General features: G+C 53.4%; 1 protein-coding gene across 2 annotated transcripts in view; it reads right to left on the bottom strand.

Annotated features, from left to right (window-relative positions):
* Positions 1–2103: 2103 nt before the first annotated feature.
* The window catches only part of LOC133349798 (basal cell adhesion molecule-like), a 75585-nt gene continuing 54937 nt past the window's right edge, over positions 2104–22751 (bottom strand). Inside the window, exons 1-15 of one of the 2 annotated variants that reach the window (XM_061563562.1) lie at positions 19847–20025; positions 19195–19393; positions 18987–19054; positions 17734–17824; positions 16409–16591; positions 15623–15750; positions 14974–15133; positions 14338–14453; positions 11934–12075; positions 11283–11398; positions 10955–11090; positions 8802–8840; positions 6652–6790; positions 4565–4661; positions 2104–3525 (exon numbers count right to left, since the gene is read on the bottom strand). In XM_061563562.1, the coding sequence (XP_061419546.1) occupies positions 4580–4661; positions 6652–6790; positions 8802–8840; positions 10955–11090; positions 11283–11398; positions 11934–12075; positions 14338–14453; positions 14974–15133; positions 15623–15750; positions 16409–16591; positions 17734–17824; positions 18987–19054; positions 19195–19393; positions 19847–19855 (1608 nt within the window). In that variant the 5' untranslated portion in view covers positions 19856–20025 and the 3' untranslated portion in view covers positions 2104–3525; positions 4565–4579. Of the gene's footprint in view, positions 3526–4564; positions 4662–6651; positions 6791–8801; positions 8841–10954; positions 11091–11282; positions 11399–11933; positions 12076–14337; positions 14454–14973; positions 15134–15622; positions 15751–16408; positions 16592–17733; positions 17825–18986; positions 19055–19194; positions 19394–19846; positions 20026–22751 lie in introns of those variants that run through there. The other variant, XM_061563561.1, reaches the window with a different exon arrangement.

Raw genomic sequence — 22751 nt, 5'->3', positions numbered from 1 at the left:
ACCCATCCCACACAGCATACCAACAGCACACCTCCACTACACCACCCATCTCACACAGCATACCAACAGCACACCTCCACTACACCACCCATCTCACACAGCATACCAACAGCACACCCTCCACTACACCACCCATCCCACACAGCATACCAACAGCATGCCTCCACTACACCACCCATCCCACACAGCATACCAACAGCACGTCTCCACTACACCACCCATCCCACACAGCATACCAACAGCACACCCTCCACTACACCACCCATCCCACACAGCATACCAACAGCACGTCTCCACTACACCACCCATCTCACACAGCATACCAACAGCATGCCTCCACTACACCACCCATCCCACACAGCATACCAACAGCACGTCTCCACTACACCACCCATCCCACACAGCATACCAACAGCACACCCTCCACTACACCACCCATCCCACACAGCATACCAACAGCATGCCTCCACTACACCACCCATCCCACACAGCATACCAACAGCACGTCTCCACTACACCACCCATGAGTGTGACGTGGTGAGTGTGAGGTGGTGAGTGTCACGTGATGAGTGTCACGTGGTGAGTGTGAGGTGGTGAGTGTCACGTGGTGAGTGTGACGTGGTGAGTGTGAGGTAGTGAGTGTGAGGTAGTGAGTGTGGGGTGGTGAGTGTGAGGTAGTGAGTGTGAGGTGGTGAGTGTCACGTGGTGAGTGTGACGTCGTGAGTGTCACGTGGTGAGTGTCACGTGGTGAGTGTGAGGTGGTGAGTATGAGGTGATGTCACGTGGTGAGTGTGACGTGGTGAGTGTGACGTGGTGTGAGGTGGTGAGTTTGACGTGGTGAGTGTCACGTGGTGAGTGTCACGTGGTGAGTGTGAGGTGGTGTGAGGTGGTGTCACGTGGTGAGTGTGACGTGGTGAGTTTGACGTGGTGAGTGTCACGTGGTGAGTGTCACGTGGTGAGTGTGAGGTGGTGAGTGTCACGTGGTGAGAGTGAGGTGGTGAGTGTCACGTGGTGAGAGTGAGGTGGTGAATGTGACGTGGTGAGTGTGACGTGGTGAGTTTGACGTGATGAGTGTCACGTGGTGAGTTGTGAGGTGGTGAGTGTGACGTGGTGAGTGTGACGTGGTGAGTGTCACGTAGTGAGTGTGAGAATTTGCGGGGGGGGGCAAGGTGGGTTGCGAGGTCATCTCGGGGCAAGCCCGGGTCGCAGCAGGTCAACCCAACTCCACAACGCGACAGGACCATTGCCTGACCCCATCACTTCACCCGCCCATGGGGTCAGCTTGCACCCAGCTCGGTGGCCCATGTCGCGCCCTGTCAGCAGGCACGACCCGCGGCCTCGGCCCCACCGTGCTCCTGCATGTGCTCGGCTTCAGGTGAGGGGCACCACGAACGGATGCTGCCAACTCGATGCGCGTGTCTCCTGCGCTCGTTCGCTCGCTCGCGTCCGAGAGCACACGTCCCCCTCGCTGTCGAGCGGCGACGATACGCAAACCACCGTAGCACACACACACACAGAGCTTTCACACACAAAGCCTTTATCTTGACCCTCGGAGATTCCCATCAGCAGCGGCAGAGCGTATTAGCAGTGGCACGAGACACCCATATGCATACTCTCGTAGGCCGGGGCGATCAAAACGTTTTGGTACGTGGGTGATAAGGAGGTCCTTGCTTGTGTCGTGGGTCAATGCTTAGAGGTAGGGATTCAGAATAAGTCTTTGGTGCTGCTAGGATCTCAGGACAATATCCTCAAAACATTTTGATCACCCCTCATAGGGGCCGTCCATAAATGACGTCACGCGATTTTGGATATTTTTGACCCCCACCCCCCTCGTCACACGGCGTCACAAAAAGTCAGACCCCCCCCCTCAAATATGACGTCACAAAGCTCTGCCCCCCCCCCCCAAAATAAAACATGCTTCAAATCGATTTAAACTATTGTCATTGTAGAGGATATTTAATGTGGCGCTGCACTCTGATGTTGTAGGAAAAAACATTTATTAAAAAGTCTAATTAAGTAGAACGTGTTGTATATATTTATTTAAAGTTGCGCATTTTGATGTGACGTCACATTTCTCAACCCCCCCCCCCCCATCGTCACACATCGTCACAAATGTCTGACCCCCCCCCCAGGTGCGTGACGTCATTTATGGACGGCCCCATACCATTACCTTGCAGGCACGAAGCTGTACGTGAATGCCATGGCCATTTGTATTGAGCGATAAATCATTTACTTGTGAATGCACAGGTGATGCAAAAAACAACACGGATGAAGCCAGAGTGGAAAGTTCGAACGACAACACAACGGGGAGCTGCCTTCATAAATAGCACACGTGCACGGTGTCATTGTGCAGTGTCTACGTCGGGCATTCTCAACACTGATTCTTGTTGGTTTTTTTGGTGTTTGGTTTTGATTGGAAGCTTTCGTGACTGCAGGAATCCATACTCTTTGGTTCTTTCGATAAAGTCACGTAGTTAGAAAAATTAAATTAAATAAATCACGACGTTTCGTGCGCAACACAAGCGTCCACCTGATGATGATTGCTTGTGTTGCGCCCGAAACGTCGTGATTTATTTGATTTTATACCTACGCGACTTTACCGAAAGAACCACAGAGTATGTTGTCTTGTTTGTTTGTTTTAAAGACAGTGGCGAGAAGCAAAAGACGCCACTGGCCTGGCAGGGCCGGCCGCCGTTGCCGCGCGGTCGGTCGTGGGGGGGGGGCAGAACGGCGCGGCGAGGACTCGACGAGGGAGCTTCCTCCGCTCGTCGAGAGCAATCGGCCACCCCAACGTACCTCGTCTCGTATATAAAAAGACCCTGCGAGAAAAAAAATTATAATAATGTTACGGTGACCATGTACGTTAAATACAAAACCAAAAAAACATCCCAAGTTTATATAAAAAGTAGTCATAAATTCTTCCCCAAGCAGGAGGAGGCTTCGTGGCGGGGGGCGGGGGTTGGGGGGGTTACGTGAAGGAACGCGCCGGTCAGTGGCGACTTTTGCTTGCGGCGCCTCGATCGAGCCGAGCGTTTGAACTCGAGCCGCCCAAATGTGTCGGGCGATCGCTGCTGACCCCGTGAGCCCGGGACGCGGTCCGGCGGCCCCGCCCCCCCCCGAGGAGGAGCGTGGGGTCGGTCGTGTCCGCGCCCTCCAGCCCTCTGCTCGTGCTCCAGCGCTTCCGCGGCGACCACCCGGGGCCCACGAGCGCACGGAGCGGGACCCCAGCGGCAGCCGCGGTGCCTCCGACGCCGCACGCGCGAGACGCCTCTCCCACCCCCCCCCACCACCACCACCCGTCACTTGGCCAGTCGTATAATCTGTACATGTCACATCGGCGCACCGATCTCATTTACAACTGTCGTAGGAGGATATAGAATAGAGATTTTGTTTTTTTAGACGGAAAGGCGATCGCTGAGCAATGATGACAAGCGTATAATACAGTAGGATTTCCCAGAAAGCGACTTGATTCAGATCTTGCGATGGTTACGCCCGCGACGACCCGCGGCGTCCCTGCGACGATCCCTGCGAACGCAGAGCGGAGCGGGTCAGCGTCCCGCGCCGCATGGGAGGAGAGACACCAACGCGGCTATCCATGCCGGGGCAGCAGGGTGCTGCAGTGGCAACAACGCTTGTGCCTCACAGCAAGAAGGACGTGAGTTCGACTCCCCAACCCGATGTCGGCCAAACATCCCAATGATGAAAGAAAAACCTGCAACGTACTCAATTGTGATTTAAAAAAAAGGAACAACATTGCCCCCTGGTGTGACAAACTTGACAGGACTCTCCTGAAAAAAATATATATATTACAGGTAGGATCAGCAGTTCCACACTGCCCACCAGGGATTATTTGTCTGTCGTGCATAGCCCCTCCCAAACATGTAGTACGCTCCCGGATTGGTTGAAGTGCATCACGTGACCGCGAGCTTTCTGTCGTGCACGAATGCGCTGCCCAACCAAGTTCCTGCCTGCCCACTCCGAAGGAACGTGTTTTAAAACACTTTTTTTTTAACACGCTTTTTTAAATATATATATTATTTTGTACTTTTCAGTGTCATCAAATATTGTAACCAAATTTTATTTTATCCAGCAGTAGATCGATCGTCACATCGTAAACATAAATGTACTGTAGTAATGGCAGAACTCCACGACTCCAGGAAGTGGCCCCGAAGCTTGCCATAACGTAAGGGACCATGGTGATTTACAGCCAACGTGATTTGAACGTGGACAATTAGACCCAAGCCGAAACATAACATATACATAAAAATGTTTAAATATAAAAATAAATTATTTATTATGATAGAATATAGTATTGTCATCAGTATGACATAAGTATACCAAGTTTGTAGTCGATACCACATTGGGAAGTGGGTTAAAATCGAGTTACAAGATTTGAGGATACAACTACAACAACCACAACACAACGGACAGAGTGAGTTAATAAAAGCGTGTAATAATAATAATAAAAGAGCCCTGAGACTTGGGCCTTCCTGGGTCAGCAAGGCGAAATCATCAATGGCACCCAGGGGGATGGTGGGAGGACTGGGGTTGCCGTGCGGGTCACCTGGAGAGGTCGCGATTAAGCCTTGAGGTCCTGGTCGGGCGGCGCCATGTACGTGTCGGGTGACGACCCCACAGAGCTCTGCGTTTGTTTCCGTGTCCTTTTGGTGAAGAGGGGGGTGGGGGACAACGCACGCTTTGTCAACGCCACGTGAGGGGAAGGGGCTTTTGCGGGCACAAGGGGAGAGAGAGAGAGAGCTCTTCTTCAACTAAAAGGAAGATTCTAGATTTCAAGCTTTCGTGACTGCAGGACCGGATGTCTCAGTAGAAATAAAAAGAGGCTGATTCTAACTGGAAACATTACAGGTTACAAGAGAGACAATTTAGTTACGTAAGCAAATTGAACAATTGTATATAACTTTGATTCGTTAATGCAAAGCTCTTGCGTGTGAAAATCATGGACGGAGCCGAATGGAAAGCCACGATCGCCACGACGTGTTTGGCGAAAGGACACCACAGCTCGTGAGAGAAACGTTGGACAGGAGCAGTGCAGTCACGATGTCTCTCGCTGGGCTGCCGCACAGCAGTAGCAGCCTACAACATGTGTGTTTTGCACATGTTATAAGCCGCTACACGCGGCGTGTTTTGCACGCGTGTTGTACGTACGCATGCTGAACTTCTTTCGCACCGTGCGTAGCCAACCGTGCTTCATCGGAGGTGCGGGAGCTAATCGGAGGCGTTAGGTCACCCATCCAGGCACGACCATTGCTCACCGCTGCTTAGCACAGATCAGGGGCATTCGAGGTGATGCGGTCACCGGGCAGGCACCGACGCATCTCGCGATTTATTTTTCATTCGTTTCAACTCAGGTCAGAGTCCACCCCCGCTCCGCGAGACTAAGGGTCTCCGATTATCTCGTTTGGCTACGTATGGTGCGAAAACAGGACCCTGCGGGGTGGGCTGGTAGGAACGAATAACCAAAGAATATAAACATAATGTATTATTACACTTGTTTAGCCAGGAAAGCCCCACTGAGTCTAAAGGTTTTTGTAGGGTCCTGCCAAGTGTTTGCAGTAGGGGGCGATGTTGCTACACCGAATCGGACGATACGAAGGGAGAGTGTGAGGCCTAGTTCTAGGCTTTAGGCCTAGCTGTAGGCGTTAGGCCGCTGTGAGTTAATTTTTAATTAAAATGTTTTAATTATTTATGTAAAAGCTTTAAATGTAAATGTTTCTATTTAAAAACATCAGGGAATGTAACATTGTTAAACATTAACTCCCTTGCACATACGCGGGGGTACGATACGAAGGGAGAGTTTGAGGCGTAGTTCGAGGCTTTAGGCCTAGCTGTAGGCTTTAGGACGCTGTGAGTTAATTTTTAATTTAAAAGTTTTAATTAAAAGCTATCTGAGGGAATTATAAGGGAGTGTTACACTTGTTTAGCCAGGAAAGCCTCATTAATTTAAATGTTTTAATTAAAAGCTATCTGAGGGAATTATAAGGGAATGTTACACTTGTTTAGCCAGGAAAGCGTCACTGAGCCTATAGGTTTTTGTAGGGTCATGCCAAGTGTTTGCAGTAGGGGGCGATGTTGCTACACGGACGGACGGACGATATAATCTATTGTAGGCTGGTCCACTTCGTTCCTACCAGTATAAGTTCAACATACATATGTGGTGGAGACTTGGGTTACAGAGCAATCACAGCATGCACGTTGACAAATCAACGCACTTTGAGGGTCACGGTATTTAAGAACATATTTTAAAAAAATGAATTAACAGAAACAATCATTGAGACGGTTTACAATTCAACAAGAAACGACTTAAACATTTAAAATTTTATATAGCTAAACGTTTAAAGTGAGATTCAATAGGCTGCTTGCTTTGGAATCTGGTTTAAAAACATTCACATTCATACTGTTAATAAAATATATTTTAATGAAGTGCTGACTTGGATATTAACATCATTTAACTTATTTGTTGGAGCTCGCTGTCAACGAGGATTTGGTTTCTCTTTACAACTTGTTTTCACTTTTAGCGAACAAACACGATACAATTGTTACGCTCTATAGTTTACACAGCAAAGGCTGACGCTCTGATCGACCTTGTGCTGTGGTTCTGTTGGCTGTCCAGTGGCGTATGTGGTCACTTACGGGCTGTACCGATTCTTGAAACAGAGGTTTTTCTTCTTGCAAAGGCAGAAGATGAGGGCGCAGATGAGGAATAAGATGCCCAGCGCGATGATGATGGCGATGATCACCGTCTTGCTGCTCGTGTTGGTGGCCGAGGCGTCTGGACGGCGACACGGAAACGCGGCGTCACTCGCAGGGCCTCTCTGAGCGAAGAGAACGACGGGAGCGATCGGCCGCTCGGGTTTTGGCCGGCGCCACAAAGTTTGGAGATAAAAAAATTGGGTCCAGGAGTGGAAGGCAAACGTCCCGGCGATGCTCGCCCCGTCTTTAGCAAGCAGCATCTCAGCGTTGCGCCACCGGAACATCGAGCGCGCTGGACGCAGTCCCGGGTCCTGCACTGCGCAGCGACTAATATCGCAGCGGACCACTGTGTGAGTTCCACAATTGGTTGTGATTATTTAAGGGTTTTGCTATCGAAAAAAAACCTTGCTTTCGTATTGTTTTAGTTTTATATTTGGATAATATATGTGGCACCCCCCCCTCCTCCCTTTATTTTAAACCCTTTAAAAGAATAATGTACGTATGAATAGTTGGAACTAAACGCAGTCCAGTGATGAAGTAGCCAGAGTGAGACTAAGTATGGACTATTTAAACAAATATTTTTTATTTTACCAGGTATGGCCCACTGAGCTGTGTAGCTCTTTTTCATAAGCGACCTGGCACAAATGATAGCTCAACGAAGTGGCTTATCACGTGGAAATTTACAACCGCCAAATACTCTGACACGCATGTTTCTAAATGTGGAGGGAAAAAACGGGAGGACCCGGAGAAAAATCCACACGACCACGGGGACAGAGAGAGAGACACGCAAATTTCAAATAAACAGCAGCAGGCGTCAGGGTCGGGATCGAACCCGCGACCTCCTGCATACCAGGCGAGATAGTCAACATCTCTGAGCCACTGTGGCGCCCGGGGCTGTGCCCACAGCACGCGTGGCCGCTCTCTCGACCCACCGTGGGCACCGCGCGGCGTGGCCACTTAGAGCCGAGCGGTGGCGCTGCGAGACGGGGAGAGCGCCAATGGGGATGGAGGTCCCGGTTGGAGGAGCCACTTATCCTGTGCTCATGAGCTGCCTGGGATTATACACGGCCTTGGGGTGCGGTTACATCTCACAAAAGCCCCGGAGGAACTGCCCAGACACGGCTTTCCACTCTGAAGGCTGCGTGCATTAACACCACTGTGGCACGGCTCTTTCAAAACGTTTCCTGAGCACACAAAATCACCGGTATTTACCTTGTCAAGAGGCATAAGCCATCACGCGAAATCCGGTCGTCCTCGCTGCCGGTTTTGGCTAGTCATCGAACAAAGGTGGTCACTGCTTGGCGCGCTCTCAGACGCGCTTCTGCGGCCGTCTGGAACGCTTTTTCTTCCGATATTGGGAAGGTGTTGGAGCTATGCAATTTTAAATCTAGATTGAAAACTTATTTCTTTAAAACTGCTTTTTGTTTTTAGTTTAGTGTCCTTCCCCCGCACTTCTGACTAGCACGGTTGGCTAGGTACGGTGCGAAAGAAGTTCAACATACATACATAGTGTTCGATGTCTCAGAGTTAACTTAAAGTTCATCCCTAAAGTTTTACGTTTAACGAGGAGGGTCGTAAACAGCGAGACAAAAAAACAGCCTGTTGGCTCCTGAGATGCCAAGACAGGTGGCCCCACGGGAGCCTCAGGACGGTGGCGGTGCGACTGGGGGCTGCGAGAGGAGTTGGCGGCCCCCAGCAGGGCTGTGGGTGGCCGACACCACGGCTGCTTCCACCAGGCGCAGCCTGATCCGTAGCTTCGTGACGGGAGCGAGCTTCTTTGATGGGCGCGTGGACTTGTGCGAGGGCGTTTCAATACAAAGAGACTTTCACTCATTCCGTCACCCCCTTTCAGTGCAATTTCAATTAAATGTGCATCACAAATGAGCCATGGACCCTGGTACGATTGTTATTTTTTTCTCTCCAGATTCTTTGCTGCTAAATGGCAAACGTATCATGATCACAGACGGCGGTGCCCTTGCACAACCGCACGTGGGCGCGATAGAGCGAGATTCATCAAAGGACGCAGCCACAATGCGGTGTCAACCGTGCGAGTTGATTGTGGGGGTCAACGGCGAGAGCGAAAAACTCACGGGGAGACGGAGGGGGGCTCTCGCTGACGGGCGGCGGCACTGTGAACACAAGGAACACGACGCGGTCGCGTTAATCAGGAGCGCGAGTGGTCAACGTTTTCCCGCACTTCCGATTAGCCACGGTTGGCTACGTACGGCGCGAAAGAAGCTCTATATACGTACACAGTTAAACTGTCAGGCAACGAGGGACACAACCAAATGGCACTCTTGCAGCTAATTTGACCCACGGTTTGCGATGGAGACATCAGGAAGTGTTTTGGTTGTTTGTGGGTTTTTTGTTTTCCCCAAAAATCTGACAAAATTGACTTCCGTTGGGCTGCGGCTCTGGACCTGAGTCCAAGTCACAGCAACCCCTGCGAGTGACGCACCCATACTCTTAGTTCTTTCGGTAAAGTCACGTAGGTAAAAATTTAAATTAAATTAACAAAAAATAAAATAATTATAATTATTATTAATTTTAATTTCATTTTTTACCTACGTGACTTTACCGAAAGAACTAAGAGTATGAATCTTTGCAGTCACGAAAGCTTCAAATCTAGAATTAGTGACGCACCCAGTTCGTGACGCTGGGTGCCTCTGCCCCCTACGCGCGCGGGCGCCGAGCGCGAGCGCCCTCTCGTGGAGACGGCATGGATCGGCGCTGCCCCCACCCCCTACACGGGGGGCGGAGGAGGCCACATCGGGGTCGGGCCGCGCCCGCACGGATCGCTCGTTCGGTGCCAACGTCGGCCGGGCGAGCCACGCGCCACAACTTCTCGGGAGCAAATGGAACGGTTCATCGGCGCTGCTTCGCTCTCGATACTCTGCCGGTTTACGGGCAGCGGGAGCTCAATGAGCCACGGGTCCCCCGCCGCGCATCCCACCACTCGTCTCACGCCTGTCGCGCCTCCGATGAGCACGGTTGGCTACGTACGGTGTGAAGGAAGGTCAGCGCACGGTACATAGCTCACAGCCGATAACAAGTACCGTTTATTTGGCAGGGAAATCATTCGCTTAAACGTCTTGAACGTCAACGCGTTCGTCAATAACCACGTGGCCTTAAAAAGAAAAAAATTGATATGTAATTGGCAACGTTTCGAGTAGCAGCCCTTCTTCAGAGCACAACATGTCACTTCTTGCATATTTTACCTTTTTAAGGTCACAGTGTTATTGATGAATGTTTTGTGTTATTTGTTATGTTTGTTTATAATGTCGCTGCCAACGAAGTAATGCTGGACAAAAAACTAAATTTGACGACTCTTCATGGAAGAACCTAAATAAAAAGGGTTTAACCAGGTAAGGCCCACTAAGTTATATCCCTCTTTTTTAGAAGCGACTTGGATATCTCAACTGAGGGCTTATCTTGGGGAAATGTATAGCAGCCACATACTCTGCATGATGTTGATTCTAAATTTGGAAAGAAAAACTGGAGGACCCAGAAAAAAATCCACGCGACCACGGAGAGAACACACAAACTCCAAATATACAGCAGCAGGCGTCAGGGTCGGGATCAAACCCACGACCTCCTGCATACCAGGCGAGGTGGTTAACATCTCGCAACCGTGGTGCCCCCTGCATTGGGATGTTTGGTAATTTCGATTTATGAGCATTTGGCCTCGGCAAGAAATCCAGAGTACCCAGAGAAACCCCACGTGGACGAGCGGATGACGCTAAAAACTGAGTACAGATAGACTCAATAACCCAACGCTGTCCGGCTACCTCCTCAAAGGCCAAGCTGACAGCACCTCCACCTGCAGACAGCACCGTGATACGAACCGGAGTTGGACGGACCTAAGAGCCACGTCGTAGCTGTCACATGCGAACGCAAGAGGCCACAAGGAAGCCATCTTGAAACTTTCTGCGATTGTAAGGCCGCGTGTCGCAGCGCTCTGTTCGACTTGTAAAGCGCCCGAATGTCACAAATGCCTCGCAGTGCAGAAGCATAAACGAGGGGGGAAACAGGAGGGAATGGGGGGCGGTGGTAGAACTGAGCAAGGGAAGGGAAGGAGAGAAGGAAGCGATCAAGGAGCTCTCTAATTGGCCAAGGAAACTTTGGGAAAAGGAAAGTTTCGAGGAGAGGCCGGAGAGCAATTGGGCGGGGTGGGGGGGGGGCTCGACGGCTAACGAGCGGCGACGGTGACGGTGGCCGTGACGAGAGGGAGCGCGAGCGTCACCCGTGGGGCCGAGCAGCGTCTCCTTGGCGGAGCCGTGCGCGTTGCGAGCCGTGCACGTCGCCTTCGCCTGCTGCGTGGCGCCGCGGGGCAGCACCACGGAGCTCCGCAGCTCCCAGGGCGTCACGCGAACCTCCACCTGCGGCACACGGCGGTGGGGCCGGAGGGGGGGGGGGGTGGCGGTTAGGGTTCAATTGCGAACGAGCGAATGAATCGAGCGTGATATCACGGGCCGGCTCGGAGGTGCGGAGACCACGCGCGTCGGGCGAGGAGGCCGTGCGGGCTGGAGGGTGAAGGAAGTGGGGGCGGCGAGGGAGTGCGGGTAACTCACGGGCGTCTGCGGCACGCTCCACTTGATCTCGGGCAGGGGGTTCCCCGTGGCCGTGCACACCAAGGTGAGCCGCTCGGGCTCCACCAGCACGTCTGAGAGCGTCACCCGCGGCTCCCCTGCGCGCGACACGAACAGCACGTGTCAAGGGTGCAGCCGTGGCACCTCGCCATCGCGGCGACCCCCGTCACCCGCAGTGCGCGATGACCTCAGCCGAGCGGCGGTGCTGGCGTCGGCCGGGTTGCTGATTGGGGTCGGTTTGAATGCGGAGGTGACGTCAATGAGCATAACCCATCTTCACGCAAACTCCGGTCATCCTCGCAGCGGATTGTTGGCCTATCTAACAAAGACGGTGGTCACCGCATCGCTCGCTTTCAGATGCACTTTTGCCGATATTAGGAAGCCACTTTGAAATCATCTAGATTGAAAACTAATTTCTTTAGAACTGATTTTTGTGGTTGACATTGTCGTCCTTCCCCCGCATCTCTAATTATCACAGTTGGCTAACGTACGGTGCGAAAAAAATCTCAAAGTTCATACATACACACGGAGGTCCGTCCTTCGCGTCACCGAGCACACGCGAACGAGCACCGCCGCTCCCTCCGAGTCGCAAGGGGCGCGAGGCGGAGAAGCGGACGAGGCGGGGCACCTCACCTTCCACGCTGACGTGGACGAGGCGGCTCACGCTCAGGCCCGGCACGCTGGGCATGGACACCTCGCACGCGTAGGCGCCGCTGCTGCCGAAGGTGACGGCCGACAGCTGCAGCTGGCCGCCCTGGGCGAGGCGCTTCCCGTCCTGCGTGCACAGCGCCAGCGTCACGGGGGCCCAAACCCCCTCTGGTGGCGAGTGCCACCGCGACCGATGCTCTCCGCTCGGCGGTCGCGGTGGCGAGTCGCCGGTGACAGACGGGCACAACAAAAAAAGTCGGCCCAGGCATTTGGAAACGCACCTCGGCCCAAATTGGGCCGTGCGATTCTCATTGGCCCATTTGGCGCCGGGTGGGGGCGGCGAGGGAGTCCGGCCCCAAAGGAAGAATCTTTGGGGCTGCCGAATGTGGGGGCTTAATGCCAACTGAGAGCACAAATAAGCAATGAAGCATATAAATTTGAAGTAATAACGTATTATCATAAAAAAATGTTTTACTCTGATCATGTTATTTAGCAATTTCCCCACACAGACCCGGCCCACCGGCCCTTGGAATGAACATGTTTGCCCCATGGCCTGCACATTGCACAGTTACAACTCCTCCGGCAGAGTTTCTGCTCACCATATATCAACATTGAATTTTAAAGGTAAGGCCACCACTCTCTCGTCTGTTTCCCTAATTTCATCCCACCTGTGCCAGCGGTGCCATGGGCAGCATAATCCATTCGGATCTCTCAGAGAGGCATGCAGCCACCTGCCTTAGAGAATATCGAGGGCCTCCGTCTCATCAAGTGACCGCTGGTTCACAAAGTAGCGGGCAGCACCTTCCCACCCACGCTGCCACTAACAGCGACGTTCGTCGTATGAGAGTTAAATAATAATTTACATTTATAAGGTGCCATCTCGCGACACAATAACCACTTTGTGGGGGTTCTGGTTTATCTTGCGTGTCCGTGAAGCGTACTTAGCACGTAACAGATTTGTGCAATGTTTGACAGCGAGCGAATTTAAGTTCATCAGCGCTCACGTCACGCTAATTATCTCAGTGCAGTGACATCTCGCACGACAAGCATGACACAAATGGGGCGTGTTACCACCGCTGCTCGATTTTGCTTTTCCACTCATCTCCAGCACTGGCTGCGATCTTCCCCGGGGCGTGCGATGGGGGGAGGGGGGTGGGAGGCGGCGGGGGTGGTGGGCCGTTCAACAGCCGCCGTTGCGTTCCGTAACAGCGGTTGGGGGCTCTCTGCTCCTGCGACAGAGCAGCCCGAGCGCTGAGCTCCACGGCCGGCTGGATTGGTGACCGGAGGGATTCCGGGGATGGGGGGGAGGGAGGGGGTGGTTCTACGGACACCACAAGCTCCGGAAGATGACGTCTCGCGAACAACGCAACAGAATACGCAGCACGGCGAGCGTGAGAGCATCGACGGGGAGGGACGCGGCCGGAGCCGCCGCGCCCAGCAGGTCCACGCTGCGCTCCAGCACCGTCACGAGTCTGGACGTGAGCTCCACCCAGCGGTCAAAACATTGCTCCAAGGACGATTTGCAGCCGCGTGTTCGTTAGTGATTACTGTTATTCCGCTTGTTTACCCAGGAAAGCCTCTCCGATGCACAAGACACCTTTTCACGGCGGCGAGATGTTAACTACCTCGCCTGGTTTACGGGAGATCGTGGGATTGATACCGACCTTAACGCCTGCTGCATATTTGGAGTTTGCATGTCTCTGTCCCCGTGGTCACGTAGATTTTTTACTCCGATATTTTCCCCTCCACATTAAGAATCAACATCCCTCTTTTAGAATATTTGGCTGCTACAAATTCCCATCTGATAAGCCTATTCGTTGAGCTATCATTTGTGGCCAGGTCACTTTCTAAAAAAAATCTACATAACTCAGTGGGGCATTAAGTGGTCAAGTAAAAATAGTTTTAACAAAATAGTTACAGGAGGGTGCTGCATTGCTTTGTTTGGCCCGCTCAAGTTTAACGAGAGAGGACATCTTACGTGGGAAGAAGCCAACGCTATTCAAAGACGAGCCACAAAAACAAGTTCCCAACCCAATCGCTGCACTATCTCCGGGCCACATCGCAGTCCAGCGATCCAACAACCCTCGCCTGGATGTTGTGCTGGATGTTGAACGCTCACGAGCGTGCAACATCCAGCACATGGGGCGAGAGAGAGGCGGCGAGCGCGCCGGTGACGATGCGACGTCCGCGCGTGTGCGCGTGTGTGCGCGAGTGCGTGTGCACGTGTGCGTGTGTGCGTGTGCGCGTGTGCGCGTGTGCGCGTGTGCGCGCGTGTGCGCGTGTGTTCGTGTGTTCGTGTGTGCGTGTGTGCGTGTGCGTGTGTGCGTGTGCGCGTGTGCGCGTGTGTGCGTGTCCGACCTGCAGCCGGTGCCCGCCCGGGGCTGCTCACCTTGCTCCACGAGATGGAGAGCGGTTTCTCGGAGCGGCCGCCGCACTCCACGGCCAGCGAGGTCCCCGCGGCGACCGTGTGGTTCCCCGCCGGGGTCACCGTCACGTCCTCGATCCCTGGCACACGGCCGCCCCCCCCGTCCCAGCCGCACGGATCACGACCCGCAAGCCTCGCCAGCTTATTTAAGCAAGTGATGCCCGCCACTGAGCTATATAGTGGCGTCATTTTCAGAAGCGACCAGGCCGTCACAAATGACAGCTGGACGAAGTGGCTTATCGCGTGGAGATGTTACGGCAGCCGAATGCTCGAAACGAGCGTTTGTTTCTAAATGTGGAGGGAAAACACTGGAGGACGTGGAGGAAAATGCACGCGAACACGGGGAGAACGTGCAGACTCCAAATGAACAGGCATCAGCGTCGGGATCAAATCCACGACCTCCTGCACAACCAGGCGAGGTAGTTAACATCTCGGCATCGTGGCGCACTTGCGCACACCGAAGCGACACCAACGTTGCCGATCTCGTGAACGGTGAGTCTGGTTCTGCCCGGCGGGCCGTGGAAGCCACCGAGGTGCGGCACCGCCTGCCTAGCGCGCTCCGACTCCCCCCGGCACGGCGGCGTGTCGTGAACCACTCACAGTTGACCTCGACGTAGGTGTCGGCCGTCAGCATTTCGGCCAGCGGCTGGTCGAAGTCGAACGTGGTGCAGCGGTAGAGGCCGCTGTGGTCGCGCGCGACGCCGCTCAGGGTGAACGTGGACTCGGCGCCGATGTGCAGGTCCTCCACGCTGCCGTTCTTCTGCACCGCGTCCACACGACACGACCGCCGCAGCAGCAGCAGCAACAGCAACAGCGCATCAACCACATCGCTTCGACAAAGACGGCATCAGCCCGCAGCGCGTCCGTGGCCGCGCGTCGACCACAGCACTATCACCGCAGCGACCGCTGTTTGGCCGCAACGGCAATATTGCATGCATTGCTGCCTTCCGCGAATAACTTGGCGGGGCCGTCGTGATGAACTCACGAGACTGGGGTCAGACTTTCCTGGGTGAAATAGCGAAATAATAACAACAACAAAAATAATCACGGAACAACCGGCACCACACTTCAACCGCAGCACGTCCACCAGCTCACACCAACCACACCACACACTTGCTTGGGGGGGGGGCTCCCCTTGGCTCGAGCAAAAAAAACATTGGTAATCACTGAACTTGTCTTTACCTTCACACGCCCCCCCCCTCCCCCTGGGGTGAAAGGCAACGTCAGAGTGGCTGTGAAGGGCTTTTACCTGAACCCTCTGGAAGGTGAACTCGGGCTCCGAGGTGCCGTCCACGGAGCACTTGAGGGTGACCTTGTCGCCCTGTTTGATGGGCGTGAGAGGCGACTCGACGGTCAGGTTGACGTGCTCCGACGGGTCTGGGGATAAAGTCAAAGGCAGCAGCGGCCGTTCGCTCCCAGTGAGCTCTCTGTGCGACTAGAAGCCACGCTCGCTGGCGGTCGGTCCCCGTGTTCCAACTTCTACGGAGACGTTGGGCAGCGCTTAACCGCATCGGCCCAAGAGCACGGGCGAGATGCGGATGACGGACGCGAACGTGGACAAAGGCTCCCCTACGCGCGACCGCGGCTACGAACTCCAAAGCACGCGTCGCGTAACTCCGCACTGCCCCAAATGCACGCGGAACGCCAGGGTATCTGCCATGCGCCAATTCTCAGACAAGGCAAGTGAATGGCTACATCACCTACAACTGAGTCTCTCATTGTTGCTCTAAAAGTAAACTACAACGATTTTTTTTATCTTACCAGGTGTCAGGTTAATTTAACTATATCGCTCTTTTTCAGAAGCGAAGGGAGGGAGCGAGGGTAGGAGGGATGGAGCGAGGGAGTGAGGGATGAACGAAGCAAAGTGCCGACTACACCGAGCATCTTCTTGTTTCCTCTGATCGTAAAAAAAAGGAGCCGAGGGAGGGAGCGAGGAAGGTAGGGAGCGAGGGAGCGAGGGAGCAAGTGAGGGAGGGAGGGAGCGCGAAGGGGAGGGAGGGAGCGTGGGAGTGACCCCCACGGTGCAGGCCCTCACAGGTGAGCAGTATCTGGATGTCGTCAGACTTCATGCGGCCGAGCTGCCCCCCCGGCTGGCTGTACTGGACCTCGCAGTGGAACGACGCCTGCTTGTCCTCCATCGTGGGATTGTAGAAGAGGTGCGCTGTCACCGAGAAGACGCCGCTCGACTCGCGCACCACGTGCTTATCCACGCGCACGTCTGCGGAACACACACACACGTGCACGCACACGCACAAACACACACGCATACGCGCACAACCGCGTGTTAACAAGCGTCCGTCCACGAGAGAGGCGGCTGCTCACGTGCCAAAAAGTTCACTCCTCTTTGGAAAAAAAAACTAAACGCGGTCGTCAGTGACACTGCGCTAGATGGAGAACATGAGCAATAGGTGACGTTTCAGGCAATTGGCCATTCTTCATGGCAATTAGGAAAGTGGCAGCTACCCCAAAACCAAATTCAGAAAACGTTAATCACAATAAAATGATCATTTGTAAAGGTCGACGAAATGAGCGTTCGCACTGAAACCACGATCACGTTTCATTGTTATCGCCAAGTTGGCTTTCTCTCGTCTGTGGCCCACGGCTCCTTTTAAAGGTATTTTACAACGCTCCGTGTCCACGTCGGGGCATTGGCGAGGACCGCGGCGCGTGTCACGGGACGAGACGCCGACGCCGTGACCACGCGCTCGGCTCCCCCTCTGCGATTCGGGATTTCGGCCACCGAGCGCTCCGTGCCAGAGCTGAAACTCTGCTGAGCGCTGAGCGCAGCCTGCGCCGGGGCTGTCGGAGTCATCGGAGCCCGTTACCCGACTCCTGTCAAGCTGCTGAGATGACTCGCCAACAGCTAAGGTGGAGTGAGTCGTAGCGACAGCGGGGCCGAGCCACCACTGGGTCTCTTGAGCAGCGTGACTTGTGCAGCAATGCTCCCCACCACCCCCTCACACAGCACAGCATCCTGTGCCTGTGCTGCCCAAATAATCTATCAAGTGTGTGTTCCCTGCCCCCCCCCAACGAGTCGGCCGAGCACCGCTACGAGTTGAGAGGGAGGTACGGACGCCTCGACGCCACCGCTGCTGCGAGTGTGGTTTGTGTCGTGAGGTCAACACGAGTGGCAATTGTCTCCAGCCGTCCTGGGCCTCCCCCGAGGTACACCTGGTGCGGTGTGAAAACATCGCCACTCGGGAGACAAAAGGTGGCCGGGCGTGGTGCTGGCCTCCCCTCCACGTGTTGCCGTGCCGGCCTTCATTGGCGCTGCTACCCGCTAACAGCACCTGCCCCAAAAGTCTGCAAAGGCTACGCGGGGGATCTTTGTCTTTGTGTGGCGAGGCCTCGCCGCCTTACTCTGCGGAGACTTGTTGAGCAGGGCCTGGCTGTTCTTGTACCACGTCAGGTTGGCCTCGGGGTAGCCGCCGCTCGAGATGCACGTGCCGATCTGCAAGGAACGCCAAGCGGGCCGCGTCACGCACTCTGCGAGGAAACGGGGCTGAACGTTGCGCTGGGGGAACGGTCCATCGAGTCCCCACGGGCGTGCGTCGGCTCGCCCGAGAGAGGAAGCGGCGATGAAGCGATGGCAATCAAAGTCGTGGAACAGCGTGTTGGCGCGACAACGCGTCTTCGCCGTGACGCGGCTCTTCCATCAGGGAATACTTTTCGCACAACGCGGAACGCGCGCCCCGTTATAACGTGGAATGCGCGCCCCGTTATAACACGGAATGCGCGCCCCGTTATAACGCAGTTTCTGAGCGATCAACAACAAACGACATTATTGAGCTGCGTGGCTGAGCAGTGTGGTACAGGACGCGGAATGAGTAACACGGCGGCATACCCTGAGTTGTTTGACTCGCCATCGCACGACGTGTGCGTTCATCGTATCTCACTAAACTTTTATCGGGACGTTATTTATGGGGAAATCGTTTTCGCTTGATGCGGCACTTTTCTGGAATGCATCTACCACGTTAAACGCCAACTCCGCTATTCGTCAGTTTAAGATCAAATAGTGAATGACTCGAATCAACTGGACAGACATAAGACGTCTCAAGCAGTTTCACCGTTATGCAGTCTCGTTTGTTGCGTGTATCTCACAACTGCATTGTGATGGAACGTTGTGTTTGGCCTTCAGTCACTTCCTTGCCGAGTGATCATCTCAGATAACCCTTTTCTCTGGTGCCTTTAGGTGTAGTGCTTTGCATGAGCGCTGTGAATGCTGAATTACGATTGTCAGATTAGACTATGAACAACTATGTTTGATTTTACCAGGTAAGGCCAACTGAGCTATGTAGCTCTTTTTCAGAAGCGACCTGGCCACAAATGATAGCTCAGCTAAGTGGCTTATTGCGTGGAAATGTATCGCAACCAAATACTCGAAGCGCGTGTTTTGAAATGTGGAGAGAAAAACCGGAGGACCCAGAGAAAAATACACGTGACCACGGGGAGAGAGATAAATGCAAACTTAAAATATACAGCAGCAGGCGTCAGGGTCGTGATCGAACCCACGACCTCCTGTACACCAGGCGAGGTGGTCAGCATCTCACCACCGCGGCGATTAAACACGCCGCAAAAAATGTACCGCTACTACGACGGGCGCACGGATTTACCAGCTGCTTGCCCAAGCCGAGAACAACGGAGGAGGGACTCCTGGTGATCACCAGCTTCTCCGGGAACGCTGCGGAAGAAGGAGAAGGAGGAGAAGGAGAAGGATGAGAAAACGCCCGGGCTCAATTACAGGAGCGGACCGCCTTACAAGCGGGGGGCGCGGCAATGGGCCCCCCACTCTGCCCGCCCGCCCACCCCGTGTGATCTCACCGTAGACCTCGAGCTTCGTCTTCAGCTCGCCGTCGTGCGTGACGCATACGAAGGTCGCCCGGTCCTGCAGCAGCACGCCCTGCAGCGTCAGGGCCGTGTCGCCGCCCAGCTCCACGCGGCCCTCGAATGCCGGCGCCGGCCACAGCTGCCCCGTGCCCTCGTCGCGCGTGAACACTGCCGAGCGCCTGCCTGCCCGCTCCTGGCCGACGGCAGCGAGTGGGGTGGGGTGGGGGGGTGGGTGAGCTTTGTCGAAGCGGCATTTTCGCCGTGTTCTAGGTGCGAAGTCTGCTCGAGAGGAGTTGTACACCCCTAGCTGCCACTGCTAAATGTATCATTCCGGATGACCGCTGCAAAGCATGGTCTTGAGTTTTGATTATAGTGTGCTGATCTTTAAAGGTGTATTGGATTTTTTTGATTCTGCTACTGATACTCCTGCTGTTATGGAGTGACTCGTGTAGCCAACTATGGCTGCAAAGTTTGGTCGGACATGTTATGTATATCGTTTATTGTTAAATTAGATCAGAGTTCCTATGATTACTGTTACATTGTTTTTATAGCTTAATTTTGGTGATTTTTTAAAGGTTTTGGTTTAGCCATGTTTGTTTGTTGTAGTACAGAGTTAGCCTGATAACTTTAATCTACATTGTCTTACGGTTGTCATTGTTTGACTTGCATCCCACAGGGCTTTTTGCACGCAGCGTTGAAACACGGTGTTTTTCTGGAAGACTTTGCTGTTTTTTCCAGGATTTTTCTGTTGCGTGTAGTCACTTTAAGATGTTTCTTGTTCATCTTTTTGTTTTGTTGCGGTTGCGCCCGAGTCAAGAGCCGCATGGCTCACAGGGTTATACCTAATCAATGAAACTGAAAACTGAAGTCAAAGGGAGCAGGGCAACACACATCGCGAATTAATAAAACAAAAATAATTTATCAATTAAACTGCTTAGTTTCTTTGTCCAAACTTAGTTATTATTTAACACTACATTTAACACTACAGTTTGACAACATGGGACCTTTTTTGCCAGTATTAAAGTATGAAAAACAAGAATAGGCTTCATATTCTCTGGCAATAATGTAGACATGCAAGGAATCATGTCTACATTAGCCACACATGCGTGTGGTGAACATGCAATCACACGTGCTCTTATAATTTTTATGCATTGTCTTTGAAACTGATTGGCCTACACCAGAGACAGCCTTCTTTAAGGCCTCGTCTCACCAGTGTCAGACCAGAGAACGCCCAAAGGCAAACAGGACCGAGACATTATTATATTATGACTAGCTGTACTACCCGGCTTCGCCCGGGACTTGTATCCACCACGGCCGGCCGCCTTTGTCTCCCCAGTGGCGATGTTAATACGCCACACCAGTTACTCGTTTGAGGCTGAGTCGACCTATGGGAGGTTCAAATAATCTTGACCGGTGGTGGCCATGAGCGGGAATCGAACTCGGTTCGCCGGGTTGGTAGCGCAGCGTAGCGTTAACCACTACACCCACCGCTCCTCACACACACAGACGCACAGACACACACACAGACACACGCAGAAACACACAGACAGACACAGACAGACACACGCAGAAACACACAGACAGACACAGACAGACACACAGACAGCACGCTAACCACTACACTACCGCTCCCCACACACCACAGACACACACACAGACACACACACAGACACACACAGACACACACACACAGACACACACACACAGACACACACACACAGGCAGCACGCTAAGCACTACACTACCGTTCCCACTACACACCACACACGCACACACACAGACACACACACAGACACAGGCAGCACGCTAAGCACTACACTACCGTTCCCCCTACACAACACACGCGCGCGCGTCCATAGGTACACATACACGCGCTTGCTGCAGACATACACACACATACATACACGCACATACACACAAACACATACACACGCATACACACAGACATACACATACATACAAACACACACATACATACACACAAACACATACACAATACACACACATACATACAGACACACACATACATACACACAAACACATACAGACACATACATACACACATACATACAGACACACAGACATACACATAAACACATACACACATAGTCATGACCCGGCTTTGCCCGGGACTTGACGCCCGGCCGCCTTTGTCTCCCCAGTGGCGATGTTAATACGCCACACCAGTTACTCGTTTTGAGGCTGAGTCCCTCCCTCGCCACTCTGCCTCCCTCGCCACTCTGTAGAGGACGTGAAATTTGTATGAATTTACCTCAGAGTGGCGAGTTGGGTGTCGAGGCCTAGCACCGTGCAGAGCCTCCAGCCTTGCCTGATTTTCCCACCCGGCGAACGCTGGGTACGGGTGCCGGTCCCCCCCCCCCCCCCGCGCTATTAAAAATGGCGTCCACCCCGCGGAGAAAAGTTGCTACTCGTTGCCAGGGGCAACCGCCGTCCAATGAAAGCGGCGAAGGCGTCGTTAGCTGTTGCCAGGGGCAACCGCCGTCCAATGAAAGTGCGTATGGTCCGAAATCCGGGACTTGTATCTACCACGGCCGGCCGCCTTTGTCTCCCCAGTGGCGATGTTAATACGCTACAGTAGTTAAGTTACTCGTTTGAGGCAGAGTCGACCTAGGGGAGGTTCAAATAATCGTCACCGGTGGTGGCCGTGAGCGGGAATCGAACTGGGTTTGCCGGGTTGGCAGCGCAGCGTAGCGTTAAGCACTACACCCACCGCTCCTCACACACCACACACGCACAGACACACACACAGACACACACACAGACACACACACAGACACACACACACAGACACACACACACAGACACAGGCAGCACGCTAAGCACTACACTACCGTTCCCCCTACACAACACACGCGCGCGCGTCCATTGCTGCAGACACACACGACTTTCAGGGTGCATACGGCAGTAAACGACTGAAATAATAAAGCGGCAATGCTGTGTAAGGAACGCCTTAGACCCGCATTATACATTTGTGTAATGCGAGCGTAAACACACAAACACACACAAACACATACACAATACACACACACATACATGCAGACACACAGACAGACACATAACACACATACATCTATATATATAAAATCGTTCATGTCTGTCTGTCTGTGTGTGTGTGTGTGTATTTCGGCCCATACGCACTTTCATTGGACGGCGGTTGCCCCTGGCAACGGCTAGCCACGCCTTCGCCGCTTTCATTGGACCTGGCAACGGCTAGCGACGCCTTCGCCAAGGGCTGCAGTTTCATTGGACGGCGGTTGCCCCTGCCAACGGCTAGCCACGCCTTCGCCACTTTCATAAGCTCCGTATTTAATTAAATAATAGCCATTACACAGTATTGTTGGAGCGCTGAGGGGGGGGGAAGGAACGCCACCCGTACCCTGCCTCTTCCAAGCCGACAATTTTAGGCGAGGCCGCAGGCTTTGCACGCTACTAGGCCTCGACACCCACCACGCCACTCTGAGGTAAATTCATCAAAGTTTTTCCTACTCTTCACTACACCCCCACCACAATGTGTGCTATTAATATTACTT

This window comes from Lethenteron reissneri, chromosome 31 (assembly GCF_015708825.2).
Source record: "Lethenteron reissneri isolate LAM-NWPU_2019-01 chromosome 31, ASM1570882v1, whole genome shotgun sequence".
Classification (NCBI taxonomy): domain Eukaryota; kingdom Metazoa; phylum Chordata; class Hyperoartia; order Petromyzontiformes; family Petromyzontidae; genus Lethenteron; species Lethenteron reissneri.
The sequence above is the reverse complement of the archived record's forward strand: the minus strand, read 5'-3'. Positions and strand labels throughout refer to the sequence as shown.